This window comes from Triticum aestivum, chromosome 5B (assembly GCF_018294505.1).
Source record: "Triticum aestivum cultivar Chinese Spring chromosome 5B, IWGSC CS RefSeq v2.1, whole genome shotgun sequence".
Lineage (NCBI taxonomy): Eukaryota > Viridiplantae > Streptophyta > Magnoliopsida > Poales > Poaceae > Triticum > Triticum aestivum.
Window position 1 is genome coordinate 339,310,288 of NC_057807.1, and position 24,935 is coordinate 339,335,222.

Here is a 24,935-nt window from a genome sequence, read left to right on the forward strand (position 1 = left end):
GCACGGGATGCCTCCAAGAAGAGGAAGAAGCCGACGAAGATTCCACTTGCAGGGGAGGTGCGCCGGTCCCAGCGTCTGAAGGAGCTCCAAAAATGAAGAACTGAAGACTGCAGAATGTAGTTAGGTATGCTGAGTAGCATATAAGTTAGCATATCAGTTAGTAGTTAGGTGTGCTTCGTATATTGGTAGCACATAAGTTATTTGTAGTTTCGAATGGGCTGGTTTGAACTACTTTTGGGTTGAACTTATGCTGCAACTGTTGCCATCTAATTATGTTGTTGTTGCTGTTGGTAGTTCTATATGCTGCTAAGAAATCTTGCTGTTAAAATGAGTTTACTAAAAGAAATTCAGTTAAGCAAACTGATACAAATACAAATTCAGTTAGAATGAGTTTACTGAAAGAAATTAGCTAAATTAAGTTAAACTTACTGAATACCAATTCAGTCGTAGTTACTGAATACTAATATTAGCCACTAACTAAATTGGCTTGTTATTATTTTCGTGCCTAAAATTAGCACACAACAATGGGCTACCTCTGCCCACCTACCATATTTACCTCTGTCTACCTACCACCCACCCCTCTTAATTCTATATAAAGCACACCAAATGGCACAAACACCAGTCAAAGCCAAATCTCTCACTTCTCCCCCCAGCCGCAAGAGAGAACCCAATGGATCCTGGAGAGGTAGTAGATGCAGAAGAGGTACCCAGTGGAGCTAGGTGTAGAGAGGCAAGAAGGTTGCAAAGAAGGCAGCTGGCAGAGAGGATCCTTGCAGCACGCAACCGCAAGGATGTACAACAGTTCCTGGAGGCATTCCCACCTGGATCAAACCCCACTGATGATGATATCATCTACTGGGCAAGGAGGAGGGCTAATCTCCATCCTTTTCAGTGCACTAGGCTGAGGTGGAGTAGGATCCTCTACCCAGATGAATGAGCTCTTAAACACCCCATTGCTCCTAGCTCTTCTATCTAAGTATGAATGCACTGCATGTCAATGCAAGTCTATCTATGTATGAGTGAGTGTTTTATCTATGTTTGTGACTGAGTGTGGTTTATCTATGTATGAGTCAGAGTTTTATCTATATATGAGTCAGTGTTCTATCTATGTATGAGTCAGTTAACTCTTAGTGCAATGTACTAAATCTATACTACTTATTCTCTGTTAGTTCCAATTCTGGACATTTTTACTAGAGTTTGCATGTAACTGAATCTTCACTGAACTGGTCATTCAGTAAGTCACACAAATTTAGTTAACTAAAAGCAAATTCAGTGAACTAAAAGCAAATTCAGTTTAGTAAAAGCAAATGAAATACAACTTGCAAATTCAATTAACTTGGGGCAGTCATACAAATTCACTTAACTAAAAGCGAATTCAGTCTAATACAACTTGCAACAACATAACCTGGGTACTCATACAAATTCAGTCTAATACAACTTGCACCAACAATGAATTACTCAGATTCATCTAAGATCTCCTTCACCCTCCTTATCTTGCTCTTGGTCTCCTCCTTGTGCCTGAATAGATCACCAATCATGTACTCTAGTTTCTTCTTCTCCTTCTTCAGCTCATCCCTCTGTGACACCACTTTGTCCAACTCTTCCTTCATGCTCTCCATCTGTTGCTTCATCTCATCCCTCTCTTTCTCTGCCTTAGCCCTCACAACCTGATGAATGCTAGTGGTAGATTTATCAGCCATCTTCTTCTTCTGAAGCTCTTCCTTTAGGTCAGAAAGAGCAAGTCTTGCATTGCCCAATTCAGTAACTGCCTGCTCCTTGTCACCCACCATCTTAGCAAAATCTAGTTTAAAAAACCTTAGATCATTTGCCATCTTTTCCTTCTCTTTCACAACCCTAAAATTTTCTTCAGCAAGAACTACACTTTCCCTGAGCCTCAGCTTTACCTCATCATCATACATGGCCCAAACCCTGGCTAAACTCATCTTCAGAGTGTCTGGCCATTCAGGGTCAATCCACTCCACAAACTTGCATTTAGGTATTTCCTAACAAATAAGATAGAATTCAGTTAGTTCATTTGATTTGGATTCAGTTAAATTCAGTCATTCATTTGAATTCAGTTAATTTCAGTTAAGTTCAGCTATTTCATTCTAATTCAGTTAAGTTCTGTTATTTCATTTAAATTCTGTTATTTCATTTCAATTAAGTTAAGTTAAGTTAAGTTCTGATAGTTCATTTGAAATTCACTTAAGTTCACTAACAAGATGCTGTTAACTAAAGGATTAATTTAAGTTCACAAACTAGATGCTCTTAACTGAAAATGCACTCCTCCACATTTACATGGCACACTATTATACAGATCAAATGAACTCCTCCACATTTACATGACACATTGCAAGTTTGGTAGATCTACTTACCTTTTGAGCACAAGCAAGATACCTCCTTCCACTGTCAACTGATTCAAAGCACACAAACTTCTCACACACACACTGGTGTTCACATCTAGCTGCAATATCTGGAGCAAGGCCTGTCCACTCAGAGCAGAAAATGGTGGCAGGAGCAGGAGCCTACATACAACATATTCTTGTCACCAAACATACATTTTTGCTACTCAAGAACATACATTTCTGCTCAATCCCTATCTGCCAGAGACATAGCCAAGAACTAACCTCACTTGTCACAGAGTAGCCGTCGGAGGACGAGCTCGATCCGTCACTCCAAGATACCATGGAGGCGACCTGGACGGCGGCGGTGAGCTGGACGGCGGTGGCGAGCTTGCTGTCGGCGTGGATAAGCTGATGCTGGAGCCGCGGGGGGCAAAGGGGGCAGATGGGGAACGAGTGGACCAGCAGAGCTCGATTCCTTCGATAGATTTAATTCAGGTGGGGGGTACTGCGGGTTGAATGAGTGAAACGGCAGGGGGGTTTGTGCAAAACTACAGGCGCTGACCGGGCCGGCCACTTGGCAGCCAATTGGCGAGCTATGATTGGCCTGGGACTAAAACATCACATTGGTTGCAAGTTGGGGTATGAGTTGGTCTAGTTTTGCAAGTTTGGGACTAGATCATCACATTGGGTGCAAGTTAGGGTACCTGGGGTGCAAAGGGTTTTAAACAACGGCATAGTATTGACTATGAGGACACGTTTAGTCCAATTGTAAAAGCTGCTACTATTCGTCTTGTTTTGTCCATTGCCGTGTCCAGGGGATGGAGTCTACATCAGCTAGATGTTCAGAACGCGTTCTTCCATTGTGTTCTGGAAGAAGAGGTTTACATGAAACAACCACCTGGGTTTGTAAACACACATGCACCACTTCATGTGTGCAAACTTGACAAGGCATTGTATGGACTAAAGCAGGCCCCAAGAGCATGGTATTCTCGCCTCAGTAAGAAGATGCAAGCACTTGGTTTTGTTTCTTCAAAGTCTGACACTTCATTGTTTATTTATAACAAATCAAGTATATCCATATTTGTTCTCATATACGTTGATGATATAATTGTGACAAGCTCATCTGATGAAGCAATAACTGCACTGTTGAAGGATTTGAGTGCAGAATTTGCTCTCAAGGATCTAGGAGATCTACATTACTTTCTTGGTATTGAGGTAAAGCAACACAAGGATGGCCTGCACCTCTCTCAAGAAAAATATGCAACAGACTTGGTAAAAAAGGCTGGTTTGCAAAGTTGTAAGCCTGCACCCACTCCTTTATCTAGCACAGAAAAATTGTCCCTTGTTGAAGGAGAGCCTCTGAGTTCAGAAAATGGTACAAAATACAGAAGCCTGGTAGGTGCACTTCAATACTTAAGACTGACTAGACCAGACGTCTCCTTTGCTGTTAACAAAGTATGTCAGTTTCTCCAGGCACCTACCACTGTTCATATGACTGCTGCAAAACGTATAGTAAGATATGTGAAAAATACGTTGAACGTTGGCCTAAATTTCAGCAAGGCATCCTCTACACTTATCAGTGCCTTCTCTAACTCTGATTCGGCTGGCTGTCCAGATGACAGACGTTCAACTGGTGGCTTTGAAGTTTTCGTTGGACCTAATTTGATATCTTGGAGTGCAAGGAAGCAAGCCACAGTTTCAAGATCCAGAGGCAGAATACAAAGCATTGGCAAATGCAACAGCAGAGATCATATGGGTGCAGTCAATTCTAAAGGAACTAGGTATGAAAAACACTAGAGCTCCATGTTTATGGTGTGACAATCTAGGTGCCACCTACTTGTCAGCAAATCCAGTTTTTCATGCCAGAACTAAACACATTGAGATAGATTTTTACTTTGTTCGAGAAAGAGTTGCAAACAAACTTTTGGATATTCGGTTTATTCACTCTCAAGACCAAGTTGCGGATGGCTTTACCAAAGCTCTACCCACAAGAAGCTTCGAGGACTTCAAGCATAATCTCAACTTGATGAAGTTGTGATTAAGGGAGGGTGTTAAACGCGACATATTCTGCACGTATACCCTTGCGTACGAGGAGAGGAGATCCTTGCCAACCGTATGAGGAGTAGTTAGACAAGATACTCATGTAATCTTTATCTTCTTTTATCTCTTGTATTTCTTCTCCTCCAAGATGTATCTCCACAACAACTTGTACACATATGAGGGCTTGCAACTCATCTATATAACATGGAACACGTCGGCCAGGAAAAGTAAGACGTTTACCGCAAGTCGCACACACTGCAGCTATAAAGAAGAATCTGGACGGATCTTTCATTCCTGGTCGATTTATGATAAGATGTCGATTTATAGCAGGATACGAGTGGATTGACAATCCTTGCGATGATCATTCCGTGAAAGAGACACAGTTGAACCACCAAGCAGCTGCCTAATTCAACAGGGCCTACACCATTAAGTAATAGAGCTTTCTTTGACTAGTAGTGACTTTTCCCATATCCAGTCCAAGGAGTGCTTGACGTTAATTAGGTCTTCGACGGCAACAGTATACTAATAAGCTACTGACATGAAGATATACCAAGTTCATCTGCCCTTGGAGCCTCTTCTGCTCGGTTTGGTCCCTACACCTGAACCGTCCACTGGCCGATCAGATGCCTATCGACGGTTCTTAGAGGATAAGGATCGTGCCCAGAGTCCGGTCGTCAATTCAAAGTTACCATCGCGGTAAGTTTGTGTTGTGTGGTGATTTTCCCTCCAAAAATAAAGGATGGTGAGATGATTGTGTTGATGGTGGTCATGGGCTTGTCTTGCACATGCGGGCCCAGTGTTGACCAAGATGGTCAGAGGCTGACTTGGACCAGGATGAGGCCGAGCCGCCAGGCTGGAGAAGAACACGACGCGATGGAGAAGGCAACAATGGCGACTGGCCGTGTCGACCTCGACGCTGAATGCGTTTTTTTATTTGCAATTGCAGCAGGTGGTTGGGGGCCCTGATAAATGCTGTGCGAGAAAAACATGCCAGATCTGATGCTCCAAGACAGAGACGCCCATGAGGCCTGGCAGCAGCTATGGGGTAAAATCCATATAACTATTTACACGAGAATCTCTTCCATGTGAACCAGAAACATTTCTCTGAACTCATTCCCATAGGCAGGTAACATGATTAAAAAGTTTCAGGGCAATATTAGGGGAAAAAAAGAGAGGCCAGAATTAGAAACGACCCAAAGAAGACCAAGCAAGAGAATAAGACGCCAACCCGCGCAACAAGGACACAGCATCGTATACGGCAAAAAGCAGTACTGGGACGACGCGGGCCTTCTATTTTTGCGAGTTTTCACAGCTCGCGGCTGACTCACTCAGGTCCACGTTCTGCGCAGGGCACGGGACGGCGGTACCAAACAAGTGCAATGCGGGCACAGTCTGAGGGCCTGAACCATGCCGGAGAAAATCAGAAAAGTAAAGACGCACTGCACTGCAGCCCTGGGAGAAGGAGAGGGAAATATCCTGGACGGACTTGGACTGCTTCCTTTTTGCATAGAAAGGAGCCAAGTCACTCCACTCATCCTCCCTGAGAGTCCGAGACAGACCTCGCCACTGCCGTTGCGCTCCACTTGGAAGATCAGCTGGCTCGGTTGGACCTTGGAGCTGGAGGAGAGAGATGGGGGCGCGGAGGATGCCATGCGGCTGGAGACTGCTCTTCTTCCTCGGGTTGCTTGCCGAGGTCCATGGCTCTTCGTCTCCGGGGGTTAAGGCAGTAGCTGATGCTCTCCCTCCTACCTCTAGGCTCTTCCCTGCTGAAGGTATGTGTGCTCAGCAGCTGCAAATACATTGCCCCATCTCTGCCATCGGGCGATTCCCCTCCCCTCTCCTCTGCGTTCGGCTCGCTGGTCTAGAAAGAGAGATGACTGTTGTGATAAGCAGAGCATGCCTTTTGCTTCCCAGGCTTAATTTTGCTGCTCTTTCTCCTCCTTCCCTTTTTTTCGTCTCTTTGCTTCTCCCAGTTTGGTCTTCTTTGCTTGGGACTGCTGAGGAGGAGCTAGGCCAGTACTGCAAAAACAACGAATCGCTGCCTCACCTTAGTTCAACATACATGCAATAAAATCTCTAAACAACAGAGGAAGATCGAGAATCTTGGATACCTTTTCTTCCCAAGGAATGCAAACCCTGTTTTTTTGTTTTTTTTTTTTTTAGAAAAGGAGGATGACCCCCGGCCTCTGCATCTGGGAGATGCGTACGGCCACTTTATTGATTATTCTTGAGGACTTTACAAAGTATTACAACAATATGCCTGAATCCGCCATCTTGACAACATATGCCACTACTCCTATCCAAATGATGCAGGGGTGCTACCTGGGCCACATACCCAGACTACTCACCTAATCCTATCATCCAAAGCCAGAAGCCCCATCCGAGCCACATACTGGGTCTGGGGCATAAACTGGTCTGACGCACTCCCATGTGTCGTCGCCGCCATCTTCCACATGTCCGTCCTCAGAGCAGATATTGAGGTTTCTACCTTGTGAGGTCACTCCGTCATCGACGCCACCTTGACGCCAGACAACTACCTCCACCTGCGCGAGTCCATCACGGCGCATCGGGCGCCGAGTCTCCACCGCACCACGCCGCCGAGATCCGCCGTCATCAATGAGAAGGATGAAGCACCGCTCCACCAAAAAGGCGCCCGCTGGTCCCTCGATCCCGTGTACGCCTCCAAGAATGACGCCCCCAAGGAGGAAACGACACCAACGCGCCGCCGTCATCCGATCAACTGATCTAGGGTTTCCCCCGGAGGTAGCGGATAGAGGTCTAGAGCTTCTCCACGGCGATGCCTTCAAGAAGGTAATGACACAACAGGGTGTCACCAACGCCGGCCATGGCATGAAGCCGAGCACAAGGTTTTCACCCGGATCCGCTCGAAGAACCTCCATCACGTAATGTGTGCACGGGTCGCCGCCGATCTGAGCCGCCGCACAACGAGCAGGCCGCACCGGCCAGATCAGATCTGTCCGGAGGGCACAACCCGCATGGTGCCGACCCAACCACCAGGCCCTCCATGCCGCCACCGCCGATCCGAGGTCAGATGGTGTGTCGCTGCAGACCCGGCTGCCGCCGCCGAACGCCGCCACGCAGCCTGAGGCAGAACCGGCTGCCGCACCCCACCATCGCCGCCCCTGGCCAAGGCAGCCACCGCGCCGCCAGGCCAGATCGGCCCTTGGCCGAGGCAGCCGCCGCGCCGCCAGGCCAGATCGGCCGCGCCACCCATGCCGCGGGGCGCCGCACCACCCCCACGGCGCAGGCAAGAGGGAGGACCCCCGCCACCGCCATCAGCCCCGGGCCATCGCCGGCGGCGTCCTTCGGCGGCGGCGGAGGGAGGGGAGGAAGGGAGGGGAGGGGACCGGCGGCGGCTAGGGATCGAGATCCCGCCCGAGTCGCCCGAGCGGGGGCGACGCGGGGGGCTCGGGGCGCTGCGCAATATGTACCGTCTCAGTGAATGCAAACCCTGTAGCAACAAGTACTGTAGACTACTCGTTTGCTGTGTGCTTCCTTCCCCCGCGTACATGTGGATGTGGATGTAATGGAGAAGAAGGATGTGCTCAAGCCATGTTCATGATTTATTTTTTTCCTTTTGCAATTCTTGCAGTGCGCACTCTTCGCCGGATCGCGGCAAATATGGGGATATCACATTGGAACTTCTCCGCCAATCCATGTGGCTCCGGCGGCGGCTTGGAGTGTGACTGCTCCTTCAACAACAATACCATGTGCCATGCCACTGAGATGTATGTATGCATGCATGCATGACTCCTTGGCGCTTCTCACCTTCTTGTAAAATTGATCTTACTAGACTAGAACTGAGCAGATCATGTTGACACATTTCTGTGCTCTAACATACCTTTTGCGCTGTTCCGAACATCTTCACAGATTCCTCAGGGGCCAGAACTTCACCGGCCAGCTCCCACCAGATTTTGCTGATCTCCCTAATCTCCTCCAGCTGTAAGTACTAAACAGCCAGTCAAACTAATCCAAGCCTTGCTAAAAAAAATCAGTCTAAGCCATAAACTTATTAAGGTGTTTCTCAAGAGAATAATAACAGCATGATTCCATATTACACTGTTGCAGAGACCTAAGCAGGAGCTTGTTCCATGGCACGGTGCCTGACCGGTGGGCCCGGATGAAGTTGCAAGGACTGTGAGTGGCCTCGCCCTTCACCTTACCCGTTGTTATCTTTGAGTGAGTAGTACAGCAAAATGTAGCATGTGGAACTATTTTGGACTATCCAAGAAAAATATGCCGCTAGAAATGTTTACATTTTGGGTGGAACTGGTGAAGGCACAGTCCCCATCTTATCTATGGAGCGTGACTGGAATGTCGGCATGCAAAGCATCTCAGATGGCAACAAATTAGGCTACTCCCAAGCACGGTTTTCAAAATGCCAGGCATCTTTTGTGCAGTGCTCTACCAACCTTTTTAGCAGTGCAGAATATAGTCTAGGATGAATCCACGAAGAATAAAATCAAGCAATAAGCAGCATTTTTATCGCCGCTGTCTTGTCGTCGATGCGTTAAAATTGCTAGTCTTCTAACCAGGCATAGGGGAGATGAGATCCATGACAATGCCCTTAATTTCATCTACGAGGCATGGTTTAGTATAGCACGGAAATCATTCCCCAAAAGTATATTAAGAAAGCTTGTTTAGTCATAAACGACAAGTAAACAAGGGAACAGAGAAAAATCATCAATTATGTGCATGCCTTATGTTTGGAAAGAAGATTGATAAACTAGTCCATATTAACAAGATTATGTTTTACATCAACGGAAAAACTAAACTGGACAAGCATGCAATAATGTGAAATACATTTTTATAAATCAAATTTCTACTTGTTCCCTATGATTAGAATTTCAGTTATTTCCGCGTGTTAAGCCACAAAATTTTGCATAATTATAAGAAATGAAAAGCCGTAAAACAGAATTATGCAGCATGTCATTCATCTGTTCATGCCAAAGTCCTGCAGGTCACTAATGGGAAACAGATTGTCAGGGCCTTTTCCCATGGCTCTTACGAGAATCACAACCTTGACTAACCTGTAAGCAAGAAATTTGGTGAAAACAACTTCGATTCTCTACTTTTCAGTTCTCTTTTCTAACTACAATCTGAAAATTATAATCCGAAGGAGCATTGAAGCAAATGAGTTCCGTGGGCAAATCCCAGTTGAAATTGGGCATCTCATGCAACTGGAGAAGCTGTGAGTATTTTGCTTTGTACAACAGGCAAGAGTTGCTGGTATTTGGTCAACATACTTCCTTATGACCTATATATCTTCGCTCAGGATAATATCAACCAACGAGTTCACTGGACCCCTGCCGGCTGCTCTTTCCTTGCTGACCAATTTGACCGACTTGTAAGGATACTAAGATCTTTGTTTTTCCCTGTTGCCTACCACAGACTCTTTTTGTAATGTTCAGCTATTGAATCTCCTAACAGAAGGATTTCTGGAAACAATTTATCTGGAAGAGTTCCTGATTTCTTGGCTAAACTGACAAAGCTTGGAAAACTGTAAGTTGGAGAGATCATGACAGAACAGATTGGAAATCCACAGATACCCAAGTATGTTATTTATTAAAGGGGATTTCTCATGATGCAGGCAAATCGAAGGATCTTTGCTGGAAGGGCCTATTCCCCTGGGCTTATCCAAATTGACAAACCTTTCTGATCTGTACGATGACAAATGTTTGAGATTCTCGTAATTCCAGCTGCACCATGCACTTTATTTATTGGGTAGAAGTGTTAACTAAAGCGGAAAATTCTGGTTGCATTTTTCTGTTAACCAGGAGAATTAGTGATCTGAGAGGCAGTGGATCAGTTTTCCCGGATCTAAGAGGAATGCAATCGATGAAAGCATTGTAAGTTTAAATCTGCTGAGTTTCCAGGCTTTTTGTACATGGGTTCTCATGTACATATGAAATTTTTATATGTAGGGTCCTTAGGAATTGTTCAATCAGCGGGGGAATCCCTTCTTACATATGGAGCATGGAAAATCTCACGCATCTGTAAGTTCATCACGTTGGTTCCATGTATAGACTATAGATCAATGCAGCGTGTTGGGAGTACACATAAAATATGTCAGCACTAAATGTACTCGTTGTTGACATGTTTTTATCATCAATGTTCTCTATACAGGGATCTGAGCTTTAATGAACTGACAGGAAAAGTAACAGATTCGTTCACTAATAGGGGAACCGTAGATTACATGTAAGTTGGTATTTACAATAAATTGAACTGGGCATGCTATTTTATTTGGGCTACTTTCCTGGATGCACCTCAACAAAAACAATCTTGCAGATATCTAACTGGAAATTCACTCACTGGGAACATACCTGATTGGCTATTGCGAAGCAACAGCATTGTGTAAGTTCGTGCGTACATGCACACTCTAAATATGCATCGTTCTTATATGCTAATACTTGCAGATATCCATGAAATTCTATCACATATTTCCTTTTCCTGAATCTTCTAAAAGCTGTCATAAAAGTTCAGAACATAAGAGTTAACATCTCTAAGATATAAAGTGTTATCAGGTGTTGATGCCCAATTCATTCATGACGGAAAAAAAAACTATAAGATGTTTTTCTTGATCGCAAGCAACCGCAGTTAGCATTTCCTTAGAAATTATTTAGACGCCTCTATCTGCTCCGTCGGCTAAACAGGCATGCCTCTATCTGCTCTGTCTGTTAAATAATTCTGTTGGCTGCATAACAAAATAGCTATGCCCATACATGAAGTTTAGAGCTTAAGAGAATGTAATATGACTGCTAGTGCTATGATTGAATCTGTAACAGTCTGAACTCAAAAAATGTATTTCTTACTTGATATAATTAAATTTACCATTAAACTATCAAATGCAGGGACCTCTCTTTTAATAATTTCACAATTGGGAGCTCAGGTCGTCCTACTCAATGTCAAGGGAGCGCGTAAGAAATCTGTATCAGAATTTCTGACTTTTTTTCCATCACAACACTTGTGGTGATAATTAAATAGTTTATGTGACTCTTCAATTTGCAGCAATCTAGTGGAGAGTTATTCACCTGAAATGAACAGCTTGTAAGATTATTTATCCTGTTGCTTCAAAAGACTAAAGAACTTTCGACCAACAGACCAATCCAGACATAATAACATCTTCTTTTACTCTGGGTGATTCTACCTTTTTGTGCAGAAATAATGTCCAGCCATGCTTGAAGAAGAACTTCCCATGTGCTTCGAATGGACAATGTGAGTTGATGCCCAGTATTTGTTTTTCCGCAGTTGCTTCGGACCACCAACGAATGGGAAAAACAAACAGATGTTTGCTGACGCTTTTCATACCGGCGCTCATGATTGTGAAAAATAAGACTAGCTTTACCAATGAATCAGAAGAAGTTACAAACTGCTATTGCTAGATTGTAAAATTATCAGGATAAATTCTAAAGAAACACAAGCAACAAGATAACTCACAAGGATGTAATTAGATCCTGTGCATAAGTTCATTGGTGTTAACTGTTAAGCACATAAGCCAAAACAGTAAAAAAGAATCTGTAACACAGAAGCCAAAAAACAAAAGCAACTGTGGGTATAGACCAATTTCCTGCCCCAGAAGAGGCTCAGCCTACCAAACCCTGCTCTTTGCCTGCTTACCGAGCTCTCCTCATACCGAGTATCTAGGCATTTCTTCTCACAGACCGGTTGGGAGAAAGTTGGCATTCTTTAATATGTCACTGGGGACCCGTACTTACTTGATGGAATGGATGGGATGATGTGTTTCAGTTCAGCCACTAGTGGAGGTTTCCTCGGCCTAGTCGCGTAAGAGCCCCCCAGAGATGACCATTGAAGCTGTATGTAATACTGTTCTACGCATTTTCACAGACAGATCATCCTTGCATATCAATTGTGGAGACAAAGAAGCAATTGTCAATGGCGTAAAATATGAAGGTGACACCACACCAAAAGGTGCTTCCATGTTGTATGTAAGCCCAGATAACTGGGCATTCAGCAGCACTGGGAACTTCATGGACGACAACATCAATGATGACAACTACATTGTGTCAAGCACATCAAAACTGACCATGCCCAACTCCAAGTTGTATGCAAGAGCACGCCTTTCTCCTCTTTCGCTCACATATTATGGGCTTTGTATGCATAATGGGAGCTACACAGTTAAACTCCATTTTGCCGAAATTATATTTACCAATGACAGCACATACTACAGCCTTGGCAAAAGAAAATTCAATGTGTTCATACAGGTATGAGTAGATAGGCAGATATCCGATCATTTACATTTTAATAATAGCTGTAGCTTGTTAGCTCCTGTGATAGTAACAAGATATTGTATGATCTCAGGGAAGAATGGTGCTAGAGGATTTTGATATTGAGAAATCTGCTGGTGGGGCTGGAAAGCTAGTCATCAAGACTTTCATAACGTATGTCACAAATCATACACTGGAAATTCAATTCTATTGGGCAGGAAGAGGGACAACAGGCATTCCAAAAAGAGGATTCTACGGCCCTCTAATATCTGCAATATCAGTAACTCCAAGTATGTAATTTTTAACATATTATTTCTGAATTTTGCTTTTGCATGATGTGTGCCATTAATCACTGTGGGCAAGGGTACAGTGTTTACAAGGAACAGCACATGGCGGCATCCTCTGACTTCTTGCATTATTCTTTAATGATCTGGTGATTTTGGTTTATGTGTGTTCATACTCAGACTTCCAAATTCCTTTGGCTGTTGAACCTCCCCGTAGTGGCAGTGGCACAAATACTTCCAGGACATCTAAAGCTTTGCTGATTGGAGCCCCAATTATTGCGATATTCACTGCTCTTGTTGTTGGCATCTACTGGATTAAGCGACGACGGAAGAACTTGGTGAATCAAGGTGCTATAAATATTTTTTAATCAACTTTTTTCTATTTAAACCTCCAACGACAATGACAAGGACAGGCCTGGGGCAGTGGTGAAGTAGTCCCCACTTGTGCCAAGAGTTCCTGGGTTCCACGCGGCCTCTTTGCATTGCACTGTGGAGGGCTAAGGCTTGCCTCGTATAATCCTTCCCCAGACCCCACCTGGTGTGGGAGCTTCTAGCACTGGGTCTGTCCTGTAGCTGTATACCTTCAGCGACAAACTGGTGTCTATCTTTCGCTTTGCTTCACCATTCATACACACCATCTATAGCATCTCTCTACTTTCCACTTCTCAGCTGAACAAGCAATAGCAAGATGACTACTATATAGCAATATAAACCTAGTGGAAATCATAATCTTAAACTGTAGGTTTTGAATATTTCTGACCATATGATAACTTTTATTAGATCTCCGGGCACTTGACCTCCAAATTGGCTCATTTACCTTGAGACAAATCAAAGCAGCAACTAGGAACTTTGATCCAGCCAACAAGATTGGCGAAGGTGGTTTTGGTTCAGTTTACAAGGTCAGTCTTCACTCTCTCCCATGCTTAAATTCTACAAACTCAAGTTAAATTACACGATTCTTGTAATGAAACATCGTTTGTGCTAGCAGGGTTCGTTGTCCGATGGCACCATTATTGCTGTCAAACAGCTATCATCAAAGTCCAAGCAAGGGAATCGTGAATTTGTGAATGAGATAGGCATGATATCTGCACTCCAGCATCCAAACCTTGTCAGGCTGTATGGCTGTTGTACAGAGGGAAACCAGCTCTTGCTAGTTTACGAGTACATGGAAAATAATTGCCTTGCGCGTGCTCTCTTTGGTAATCATACTCCCTGTATTTCTTGGTGCTCCCCCCCTAACTAGTGTTGCATGTTAGAACTCATGAATAATTTGTATTGTGCGATCCAGTTGAAGAATATAGACTGGCATTGGATTGGCCAACAAGACGTAAGATTTGCCTGGGAATAGCAAGGGGTCTGGCATATCTGCATGAGGAGTCTGCAATAAGGATTGTGCACCGAGATATCAAGGCTAGCAATATACTGCTTGACAAAGATTTGGATGCTAAGATCTCAGATTTTGGTCTAGCAAAGCTTAATGAAGATGGTCACACCCACATAAGCACAAAAGTAGCTGGAACTATGTAAGTACTTTCAATTGCATACTTTTTTTCCAAAATGCAAAAATCTATCCACACATTGCCATTAGATCAATAACAAAAAGATAAGAAAAAAGCAGTTACAAGTAAAGTAATAGTGAAGTGATGAACAATTCTCCCTCCGTCCCTATATACATGGCGCCCTCATTTTTTTGTGATTGAACTTTGACCATATTTTGGCCAATTAATACATTAGGAACTTTTTTTGAATATGAATTCAATGATATATTTTTTATGGCACATAACCAACGTTTCGTCCGACAAATTGATGGTCAAGGTTGAATCTCGAAACGTGTGGGCATCATGTAAACAGGGATGGAGAGAGTATAACATTTACCTCTGGCAAAAATACAGAACATCCATAGAGATAAAAGTTGACATCAGATGAGCTGGTCATAAACCCACATAAATGTTGGACCTGTTGGCTTTCCTGCATACAAACATAAATGACAAAAAACATGCAATCAACTCTAGATTAACATTTTCCATGAAATAGGATGCTTAGACGGTATTCTTAATTTTCATTCAAACAATTAAGGATGGATATTACTTTTCGGCATATCTAAGTAACTCCGTTTAGCTGTACAGTTTACAGCTGATTTGATTTTATCATTCTTGCAGTGGATACATGGCTCCTGAGTATGCAATGCGTGGTTATTTGACAGACAAAGCTGATGTTTACAGTTTTGGGGTTGTTGCTTTGGAAATTGTGAGTGGAAAAAGCAACACAAACTACAGGCCAAAAGAAGATTTTGTTTATCTTCTCGATTGGGTAACTTCTAAGCCTTCATCCCCCTTTCCCAGTAATTTGGACCATACTGAATGGACTCGATATGTGATCGCCTCACATCCAAAGCAATTAATAAGTGCCTCCAAAAAATTATTTGTGCAAACAAAAACCAGTTAGACACAGTCGGCGCAATAGGGCGTAAGTCGTTTTTTTATCTCAGCCTTCTGTCCCTTAGAACCAAACTTCTCCTGGACACTCAAATCTACCCAAATTTCTCTTAGATATGGATGAATTTAAGCTACCTCTAATTTAAAATTCTGGTAAATAATTTGGTCACCATGTAGAGGCATGGATGCTACTCCCTCCGTCCCATAATATAAGAGCGTTTTTTACACAACACTAGTGTCAAAAACGCTCTTATATTATGGGACGGAGGTAGTAGTTGACAACATCAGATTATGGAAATTTCTATGGTTTCAGAATCAGTTCGCGTTAACATAGTAGAATTATCTCATAAAATGGCATACTCATTTGCGAATCACATATTGTTAAAACGCATGATCTTTGCCTCTAGCGGAACAAATTAAGGATGTGTCATTTGAGAGAATAGTTAAAGGAAACTGTATCATTTTCATGTAGGGGGGGTGCGCTGTAGTGAAACAAAATGCTAAACTCTGACAGTTCATGCTTTATTCTCGCATACATACCTTGAACGCTTGAAGGAAGAGGCTAATTGCATCTCTTAAATGTGTTCCAGGCTTGTGTTTTACATGAGAGAGGAACTCTCCTGGAGCTGGTAGATCCAGACTTAGGATCCAATTACTCAACAGAAGAGGCACTCCTCATGCTGAATGTGGCTCTCTTATGCACCAACGCAGCACCTACACTTAGACCAAAGATGTCCAATGCTGTGAGCCTGCTCGAGGGCCATACCCCCCTGCAACCCTTCCTATCAGAACTCAGCCTTGCTGCAAACAGCCTGAGCTCAAGTGGTCTACGCAGAAATTTCTGGGAAAATCCAAATGAGAGCCAGAGCATAACGGCACAAGCATCATGTAACAACACCAGTGACTCGTCATCTTTAGATGTTGATGGTAGCTTGAGACATTTTGCGACTTAAATGTTAGATGTATTTCAGATCTGTACACCTGCAAGAACCACTAGGGCTAGGCCACTATGTCTATTCTGGCAGTACAATGTAGCTACTAACATAAAAACGCCTAATTCTACTAAGAATGCAAAGCACTCTCTGCTTCAGAACTGCTGAAAGGATAAGATTATTAAGATTCTGACAAAACACTATCTCTAATCTAAACTCTGACGGTCTAATGTTGCTTTTGCTTTTGCTTCAAAAAGGGTAAACTACAAAATCACCATCTACTATTTCGTTTGATATCGCAAATTAACTCTATTGTATATAACGATATGTTTATATATTACACCCTCTGTTCATTAATATAAGACGTTTTGGCAGTTTAATATTAATGAACAGAGGTAGTAGTTTAATGTACTCAAGAATTCCGCTTGCCTCAAACATCATGCCAGATCAATAAGCAGTCAAGCACAACAGTGATACCGTTATTTCATTATAAAGATGCCTGCTTTAACAGATATTCTGGTAAAATAACTTTTAAGACTGGAGCATCTGAGGAGATCTCAAGTGTATCCCCATGCTGGATTGGATATGTTACATGAGAACCATCAATATACACAGCACCCTCTTGATTGTACCAAACAACAAGCATATGTTGCTCTTGCTTAACTAACCCATGCAGCAGTGGTTTGTCGGCATCCGTTGGTGAAATGGGCTCCCTTATCATATACTGAAGCTCACGACTTGATATTGGCATCATAAATCCTCCTGCTGATAGCATGGCAGCAGTTGATCCAGTAGCTGTTGCAACCCTGAGACCGCTTGATCTAGAATTAATCAAACATGAGGTCTCCCCATTGCTTCTTTTTCTAAAATGGTAATACCAGTTAGAATTGATCACAGAAAATCATCAATATTTACAGAAAGGCTCAAAGTCAGTACCTTAATGAGAACCGCGATACACTTGCCGGACAGGGGTGTGACACCAATATATCATTCAGAGCATAAGTTGGTAGCTGGGATCCATTTAGTTTCACAGATATTCTTGACAGCTCTGAATAGTGTCTACTGCCAGCAAGGGTTGCATCAAGTATCTGAGAATATGTCATGTTCAAGAGAACGGTAACATTCAAGAAATTTGGTAAATGTTCCGACTGTATAAAAGCAGACTAGTGTGATTTCTGTAAGAAAACGAATTGAGACCCTCAAGCAAGAAGACTAGGCGACAGAAACATACCTGCTCAAAGTTCCTGGCAGTAGCTGCACAAAGATATCCGGTGCTTCTTCTCGCATCAAATTCCTCGGTTAACTCTTCAACCTGCATGGCGTTATAAAACCATAAACATACCCATCAAGCATATGTATAACCATTAGTCTGCTTAGAAGCGTGCAAAGAAGAACATATGCAAATGATAGTCAACAAGCATTGCTAATGTGATTGGTTTCAATAGATGATTATTGGCAAACGTCCAAAGAACTAACCTCATCAGAACACGTAGGATCCGAATTAACACCTAAAATGGGAATCGAGCTATCCAAAAAATGGCTAGCCCGTAAAAGTGTGCCATCACCACCGACAGTAATCACAAGATCCACATCATGTATTGGATTTGACAAATGATTTCGCTGCACTGAGATCCAGTCAAGGGGCTTGCGCTGTAGTACACTCTTACAGAGATTGATTGTGTCCTTGTGGACTCTGCATCTATGGTCCAGATAACTTAAGATCTGCAACAAGACATTAAATTGACGATAAGAGGCATGAAACCCTTAATTCATGTCGGTAAAAATGGTTATGCAGCAAGAAAGTGGGAAATGAAGCTTGTTAGATTCAGCTAGTTATGCAACTTCTCCCAGTAGATGTTGATCTGACAAGCAAGATGGCAGATTTCTCAATAACAGACAGTAATTCAGGCTGAAATCCAACTGGAAGTCCACATTGTGACCTAGAAAGGATTTCTGGCACCCACCAGTTCATAGAACACTGCACCTCGAGTCCTAATCACTGACCAGAGCTCATACTCCACACAAGTATTTCAACAAACAGCTGGTGTGCTCAGTGCCAGCCCATGGGAAGTTCAAACGACATGTATTGTAACAAAAATGGAGATGAAAAATCATACAGCCAGACGCCAAAGACGCGCACAGATAACAATGGATCAGCGCAAGCACGGTCCTTTAGAAACCATTGGTTAACCAGCTCAAGTTCACGATTTCTGAACGACGAGGTGAACTCCACTCCACCACCATTTTATCCCAACGGCTCGCCGGAGCACGGGAACTTGGGAGTCCACCGGAAACCCCCTCCGGCGCATCGACAACCGTGAACGCCGGCGTAACCAAGGTTTCTCGAAACGGAGAGGGTGAGCGAGAGAGGTGCGGACCTTGGGGTTGGCGGCGCGCGGCGGCGGAGGCGGTGGCGGGAAGGTGAGGGAGGAGGCGCCGGAGAGAGGGCGCGGAGGGTAGACATCGAAGGGCTTGAGGTAGAGGAGCACGCGGCGGCGCGCCATTGGAACTGGGGAGAGGACACGGCCACCTCGCTGGTGGCTCGGCTCCCTCCGGAAGGCTTCCGTCCGGACGCTCGGCGACTCCAACCAGCCGACCCAAAGGCACACGTAATGTGCTAGACAGGGGTCCACGCCATTCGTTTTTTTCATCAAATATACTGCCTCTCTCCCATTAATATTAGAGCGTTCTACACTAGTGTTAAAAGCATGTCGTAGATTTAGCGAAATAAATCTACTCCAGCTGAGTACAAGGTTATACTAAAACTATTACTACAATTAATTTGAACCGGAGGTAGCATTTTTGCATGGTATCATATTCAGGCCAGCTAGGGGTGGAATTCGAGCCGAGTCGAGCCAGCTCGACTCGACTCGCTAAAGCTCGTTTCATTAACGAGCTAGCTCGACTCGACTCGTTACTATAACGAGCTTAAATTCAAGATTGGCTCGACTCGTATAACTTGCGAGCTGACTCGTTTAGCTTGTTAAGCTCGTTAAAGATATGAACATAAAAACCTTACGAATACGACAAAAAGATTAACTGGGAATTTAACATGGACATATATGGTCATGTACATGTGAGTCTCCTAGGTGACTAGGCTTTGAGCGGTTGGGCCTTGTGCTTGGACGCAAGGTGTTTAGTGTTTGTTTTTACTACCCATCAAAAAACACTGATTCTTTTACCGAGCCTAACGAGTTATACGAGTACTTGTGAGATCGGCTCGTTTAACTCGTCCTGTAAACGATCTTAAACTAAAGCTCGGCTCGACTCGTTATTGTTCGAGTTCGAGCCGAGTCATGAGCTACTTGTTTAGCTCGCGAGTTTCGAGCTTTTTTTCCAGCCCTAAGGCCAGCATAAACATTGCACACAAAAATCACATGTGCATACCATAACCATAGTTAATGCATCTCGATCATAGTTCATGGAAAACAAACAAATATAGGATGATTACGCATCTCGGTCCATCATGAACTTTTGCTTCCTCTCAAACCAAGCCCCTTTTTGGGGTCATCTTACTCAAATCGGTTGCCATGACCTTCGCTTTCTTGAAGATTAGCACAATTCTTTTGCTTCACCTCCACTTTCTTGGCTGACCGGGCATTTTCATCATTGATTGTGAGATTCTTCTTTTGTAGGTCAAACGAGTTCTTCATGGCCTCTTCTTTCTCTTGGCACTTCCTCTCTTTCCTCTTTTCCTCTTCTCACTTGATCCCTCCTTTTGGGTTATGAACCCCTTCAAAGTTTCTTGCAAGGCGAGTGTCGAAGCATCATGTTTTACATCTACCTTGGAGTTGGTCTTCCCTCTCAGCCTCTTCTCGCTTAGGTCGACCAACGATGAGTCCCTCCCCCCTCAATTTTTTGTGCCGCATATTGGTCCTTCCACTTTTAGACAATCATTGATTTTCATCAACAACAGGTCAAGGTAAATGGCTTGCACCCATTTCGTTCTTGAAAGTTTCCAAAGCTTGAAACACCTTCATATATAGATGAAACCAACAAGATACATTTATATGCATAGGAGGACGGTATGTGCTCATATGAAGAGGGAAACGAACAATATACCAAGTCCTTGACGCCAATGCCACTCACAGGGCGGGCAACAACATGATCATAGAAGCCACAAAATTTGCTACACTCCGCTTGGATAAAGCCCCACCTCTTTCAAAGTGACACGTCCCTCCGGTCACTCTCAAATTTGTACGGCTCAAACTTAGTATGTTCATGGAAGAAATCATGGACCCTCCACCAAAATGTTGAACCCTTTTTCTCGGTGCCGGTTTTGGGATTTTGTCCAATTTCCGTCTAAGCATAGCAAAACAACTTGTCCTCGTCCTCTGTACATGCTCCGGTCCTCATGCTTTGCTGCCTCTTTTGTGACCGGGCTTGCTCAACTAGCTCTTCCTCGAACAATGGCTCACCCTCGATGCCGACACTCTCTTGGGATTCGGTCTCATGGTCTTTAGTTTCTTGGCCTTGAGTGTCTTCGTAACCATCCCCTTGGGCACCAATCATCCCCTCCATGAGATCACCGTAGTACCTCAGGTCGTCCTGCATCAGGGCCGACATTCCATCAAACAAGTTGCAGGCATAAGGTAAGTTATCTGGTCAGACCACCCACGGGCGCTTCCTCGATGTCCCACTGGACTGGTCGGCACATGTGTGGCATTGAGATAATTGGGAGGCACCACGGGGACGGCCGGCATGGAATCACCCATTTTCAGCGAGCCGTCCCAAGGTGAGGTGGAGAAGTAAGACGTTGACGAGTCATGTCCGGGAAGGTACTCATATGTCAGCGTGACGAGCCTGTGTTGACTATGTTTCTCACCCTGGTGGGAGGTGATGTTTCCATCGACAGCGAGGCGCCCTGGTGGCTTCGTAGATCTCAAGAGCCGCTGGCTCAGTCCTTCGAGGGTGTTCATAGGGGTAGGTTGTGCGTGCGTACATTCATAGGGGTGGTTGTTATGTACGTGTCTATGAGAACCTGTGTTGTACTATGTTTCTCACGAAAAAAATTGGATCACCGCACGCTGGATTAAACGTGATCGAACGACCACGTGAACTTGCCACTGGGCACGTCATTGCGTGGCCATGCACCTCATGTCTACTCGTCCACTCGTTTCTTTTCCCCTTTGTCCTTCATACATCATACTTCTCCTATCCAGCACCGCATAACTTCCCTGCCCCTACACAATGTCTCGCATGTCCTTCCTCGCATAGGTGGCCGCATGGCTCTTCCTCCGACGAGCAATGGGTAGGAGTTGTCGGGGGCAAGCCACTGCTACGAGCCCTCCTTATCTCCTCGTGCTAAGCTGCAACGAACGATGCGCGGAGCTGTGACCGTTTGTGCCTGAGCTACGACAACGTCCCATGGATGTTGCAACCTTGCCATAGTGGAGCTGCAACCAGTATAGCCTTCTTCTACGATGACTTGTTGGTGGAGCTTCAACTAGATATTGCCAGAGGTCGAGAGCTGCAATCTTGCCACGACGGAGCTGCAACCAGTAGAGCCCTGTGGTACAACGGCTCGTGGGTGGAGCTTCAACTAGCTATTACTAGAGGCCGAGAGCCACAACCTCTCATGATGAGAGTTGCGACCAGGCAACGGATAAGCTGGAATTGTAGCTCTTATGAGATACGACGACAACAACGTGCCACGACCGATAAAGCGTCAAGCACAACGCCAAAAGCTTCAACTGCAACACCAACACCTTCAACCGAAGACAACGGGGGGAACCTATGTCCTCGGGGGTGTCGCTATTGGACATATGCCCTAGAGGCAATAATATTTGTATTATTATATTTCCATATTCATAGTTAATAGTTTATATTCTATGCTACAACTGCTATGATCTTCGAATATGTGATTCACTGAAAAACTCATATGCATGTGTGGAATGATAAATAGTAAATAAAAGGTTCCTAGTCGCACCTCTAAGACTAGCTCAAGTGTTGTTGGTGATCCCGTTTTCTGGATCTGGATATCGTTAAGTGTAACGATAGTCCTAAAATAACATTGAGATTATGACGTTGTAAGAACGACCATATTGAATCGACCCAATCTTGTTTGTTATGAATTGAGTTAATATCGTCTGCATTCAATTGTAATAACACGGAGTGTTAAAGTCTGATATTGCTCCTCAGACCATGAGAGTATGATGGTCACTTCTTACCGTACAATGGGCTTTGGGGTTGCTCAAATGTCACATGTATCACGGTGATCATAACAACAACTTACTGGTTCATCGAAAAGTTTGACAAGTGACCAAATAGCTGGAAAGTGGGATTTGTTGCCGATGGAGAGATATTCTTAGGGCCCTCTTGGTGTGATGGCATCAATCACTGTCTGGCCAAACACACGTGACTTCGTCATTGATGTGGTCAACTATTACAGGTAGGGTCAAGGACCCATCATTTGGGACCCATATGGGGCCCATCACCATCATAGGTAGGTCCCTGGACCATGCCGACATTCGGATGCTGATGTCAGGAAGTCCATTTGGACAGCTCGATGGCACTCGGACGACCGCACATCATTCGGCTGATGGATCTCCACTCGGACATAGAAGGCAGGAGGGTGTCGTGGGAGCTGCAACAGTCGAGGAATCCTAAGTCATCCACTAAGTAGAGTCGTAGCTACCATTACCTGTAACTGCTGTAGTAGATGCTCATTATACTAGTAACTGACCCATTCAGTGTCAATAAATGTCGGCGGCGTGGGAGACATGGGGCTGCAGCGGACTCTATATAAGCCGCACCCCACTCCATGGCCAGGCACGAGCAGTCTTTGTAATCTTATCCATTAAATCAAATCAAGCCTCGGGGCACGAGATGTAGGGCTTTACCTCCACCAAGTGAGGGGCCTAAACTCGTTAAACACTGAGTGTTACACCTGCGCCGTAGCTAGGCTCTGCCCCTCTTATTCGTACCCCTAGAACTCATTGTCAGGATCGTAACCCGGACAGTTGGCGCCCACCTTGGGTCTAGGCATCTAGCAAAGTTTCACAGTGTAGGTGGAATTCTTCATCAACAAGTCAGTCGGTGGCGAAATCTGTTTTGGGGCACTCTCCTTCTTCACCGACGACTCAGCGTGGCTTCGCGAGGCCCCGCTAGACGTGGAGGCATTGCCCGTTCACGGAGTGATGCACTTTCATGCTTCCTCCTATAGAGTCCTTCTCCAGCAACCCTCAGCCCTGTACCGAGTGGCCGCTCGCCCTACCATCGCACGCTGCCGCAAGTGCTTCAGGCGTTCGTGGCGGCATCGCTGGATCAAGCACGTCGTGGCAAATTAGGCCGCGGCGGAACATGTGGCGGCTCTCGAGTTTGACGAGCCCGCCCTCGACCTCTCCGATGGATCACTCGGCGATTCCTCTGAGGATTCTGAATGCGGAAGCATCGAGTCCACCACCAAAATTCTCATGGCGGACAACTCCTAGCACCGTGCGCCCCGGGATACATGGAACCCAGGGATGGCCGTGCGGGTACGTCTCACGTCAACACCAACAGCGGCATTCCGGGCCACGAGCCGTATGTGCCCCAGGCTCTCACCCGGGAGCAGCGGGACGGGCTCAGCCGTAGGAATGAAGAGGTCCTCAACACCCCCATCACCGGGACGACCCCCGAGGCATTGGCCATGGAGTCGACTCGTCTGGCCACCTTGGCCGAGCGCAGTCGCCTCGAGCGGCTTCATAGGAAGCTGGGCGAACATGAACGTTGTCAACCCAGTTCCAGTCGGCATAAGCACCGGCTCTTCTCGAGTGACCAACCTCGTAAGTATCGAGTCCTCGGTACTCCATTACAAAATCTGGCAGCTGCCACTCGGATCACAAATTCCATCCAGCCCTTCGGCTCTACAACCGGGGAGGGAATTCGACAGATCCAGGCGCTCCTGAGGACAATGTTGTCGCAGAACACAACAATGTCCCAGTCCAGAGATCAGATCCACAGCGCATCAGTGTGCGTGGAAACCGTTCAGTCGGCTCATAGCCCACTTGGCTCCGACAGGCGCCGGACCACTTCCTCCTCAAGAGATCAATACGAAGATCGGAGGCGCGATCGAGTTGGGTCACCCCGGCATCACGATGACTATGATCGCACTCTGATGCCTCCACCGCGAGATGGCGCGTACGGGCGTCAGCCCTATGATGGCAGGCGGACACACGACGGCAATCGTAGGCCAAGTCCCGCTCGTCACACAAGGGACACTCAAGACCCTTTGTTTAACGTGAAATCCGTCCTCGCTCAGGGATTGGTCGATAGGGGCCGTGCCCTGCAAGAAGGCCAAGAGCACGACATCCCGAGTGGTTCCGTACCATCGGGCCATGAGTGCTTCAACCGTTACATACGGGCGGCAGAGATTTCCCAACAACTTTAGATTGGCCACCGGGATCAGCAAGTTCACTGGCGAGTCCAAGCCTGAGATTTGGCTAGAAGATTAACGAGTGGCAGTTTGCCGCTTCTTAGTCGGTATTCCTCTTCGCCATTGGCGTACCGATTGCCTATCTCCATAGCCCGACTAAGAGTTAGGGTCTCACTTCGGTCGAACTTCAGGTTCAGCTCACGGTATCTTACTCCGGCCTTGAAGGCGCAGATTGCCTGGTGCTCGGTGATGTTCTCCACTGTATTGTGTAGAGTGGTCCACCGCTGGATGTACTCA

At 45.2% G+C, this 24,935-nt stretch overlaps 2 protein-coding genes across 3 annotated transcripts; one reads left to right on the plus strand and one right to left on the minus strand.

Annotated features, from left to right (window-relative positions):
• The first annotated feature begins 5,870 nt into the window (after positions 1 to 5,870).
• LOC123111745 (probable LRR receptor-like serine/threonine-protein kinase At1g07650) lies at positions 5,871 to 16,480 on the plus strand. Of its 2 annotated transcripts, XM_044532596.1 has the most exons (24): positions 5,871 to 6,157; positions 7,999 to 8,134; positions 8,277 to 8,348; positions 8,475 to 8,543; positions 9,367 to 9,438; positions 9,526 to 9,597; positions 9,682 to 9,753; positions 9,837 to 9,908; positions 9,997 to 10,068; positions 10,184 to 10,255; positions 10,331 to 10,402; positions 10,533 to 10,604; positions 10,695 to 10,760; positions 11,258 to 11,323; positions 11,415 to 11,453; positions 11,566 to 11,621; positions 12,252 to 12,628; positions 12,726 to 12,921; positions 13,096 to 13,263; positions 13,696 to 13,814; positions 13,904 to 14,114; positions 14,204 to 14,438; positions 15,075 to 15,225; positions 15,941 to 16,480. In XM_044532596.1, the coding sequence occupies exons 1-24, from the start codon at positions 6,016 to 6,018 to the stop codon at positions 16,301 to 16,303; spliced, it is 3,042 nt and encodes a 1,013-aa protein (XP_044388531.1). In that variant the 5' UTR covers positions 5,871 to 6,015; the 3' UTR covers positions 16,304 to 16,480. The 2 variants fall into 2 exon arrangements, with proteins under 2 accessions (XP_044388531.1, XP_044388532.1); XM_044532597.1 differs by lacking the exon at positions 5,871 to 6,157 and having other exon boundaries at positions 8,076 to 8,134; positions 9,359 to 9,438.
• A 227-nt stretch (positions 16,481 to 16,707) lies between these two features.
• Positions 16,708 to 18,928, minus strand: LOC123111746 (probable NADH kinase). Its single transcript, XM_044532598.1, has 5 exons — positions 18,661 to 18,928; positions 17,759 to 18,004; positions 17,514 to 17,594; positions 17,219 to 17,370; positions 16,708 to 17,145 (listed from the first exon to the last, which is right to left on the minus strand). The coding sequence occupies exons 1-5, from the start codon at positions 18,784 to 18,786 to the stop codon at positions 16,770 to 16,772; spliced, it is 981 nt and encodes a 326-aa protein (XP_044388533.1). The 5' UTR covers positions 18,787 to 18,928; the 3' UTR covers positions 16,708 to 16,769.
• Between the last annotated feature and the right edge of the window lie 6,007 nt (positions 18,929 to 24,935).

What these genes read in the sequence shown, in the direction of transcription:
- LOC123111745 (XM_044532596.1), top strand. Translation starts at nt 6,016, where the DNA reads ATGGGGGCGCGGAGGATGCCATGCGGCTGGAGACTGCTCTTCTTCCTC. An exon ending in CTCCCTAATCTCCTCCAGCT is followed by an intron (nt 8,349 to 8,474) that starts GTAAGTACTAAA and finishes ACACTGTTGCAG; the next exon opens with AGACCTAAGCAGGAGCTTGT. An exon ending in ATGCAATCGATGAAAGCATT is followed by an intron (nt 10,256 to 10,330) that starts GTAAGTTTAAAT and finishes TTTTATATGTAG; the next exon opens with GGTCCTTAGGAATTGTTCAA.
- LOC123111746 (XM_044532598.1), bottom strand. Translation starts at nt 18,786, where the DNA reads ATGGCGCGCCGCCGCGTGCTCCTCTACCTCAAGCCCTTCGATGTCTAC. An exon ending in CGCGCGCCGCCAACCCCAAG is followed by an intron (nt 18,005 to 18,660) that starts GTCCGCACCTCT and finishes GTCTTGTTGCAG; the next exon opens with ATCTTAAGTTATCTGGACCA. An exon ending in ATCCTACGTGTTCTGATGAG is followed by an intron (nt 17,595 to 17,758) that starts GTTAGTTCTTTG and finishes AACGCCATGCAG; the next exon opens with GTTGAAGAGTTAACCGAGGA.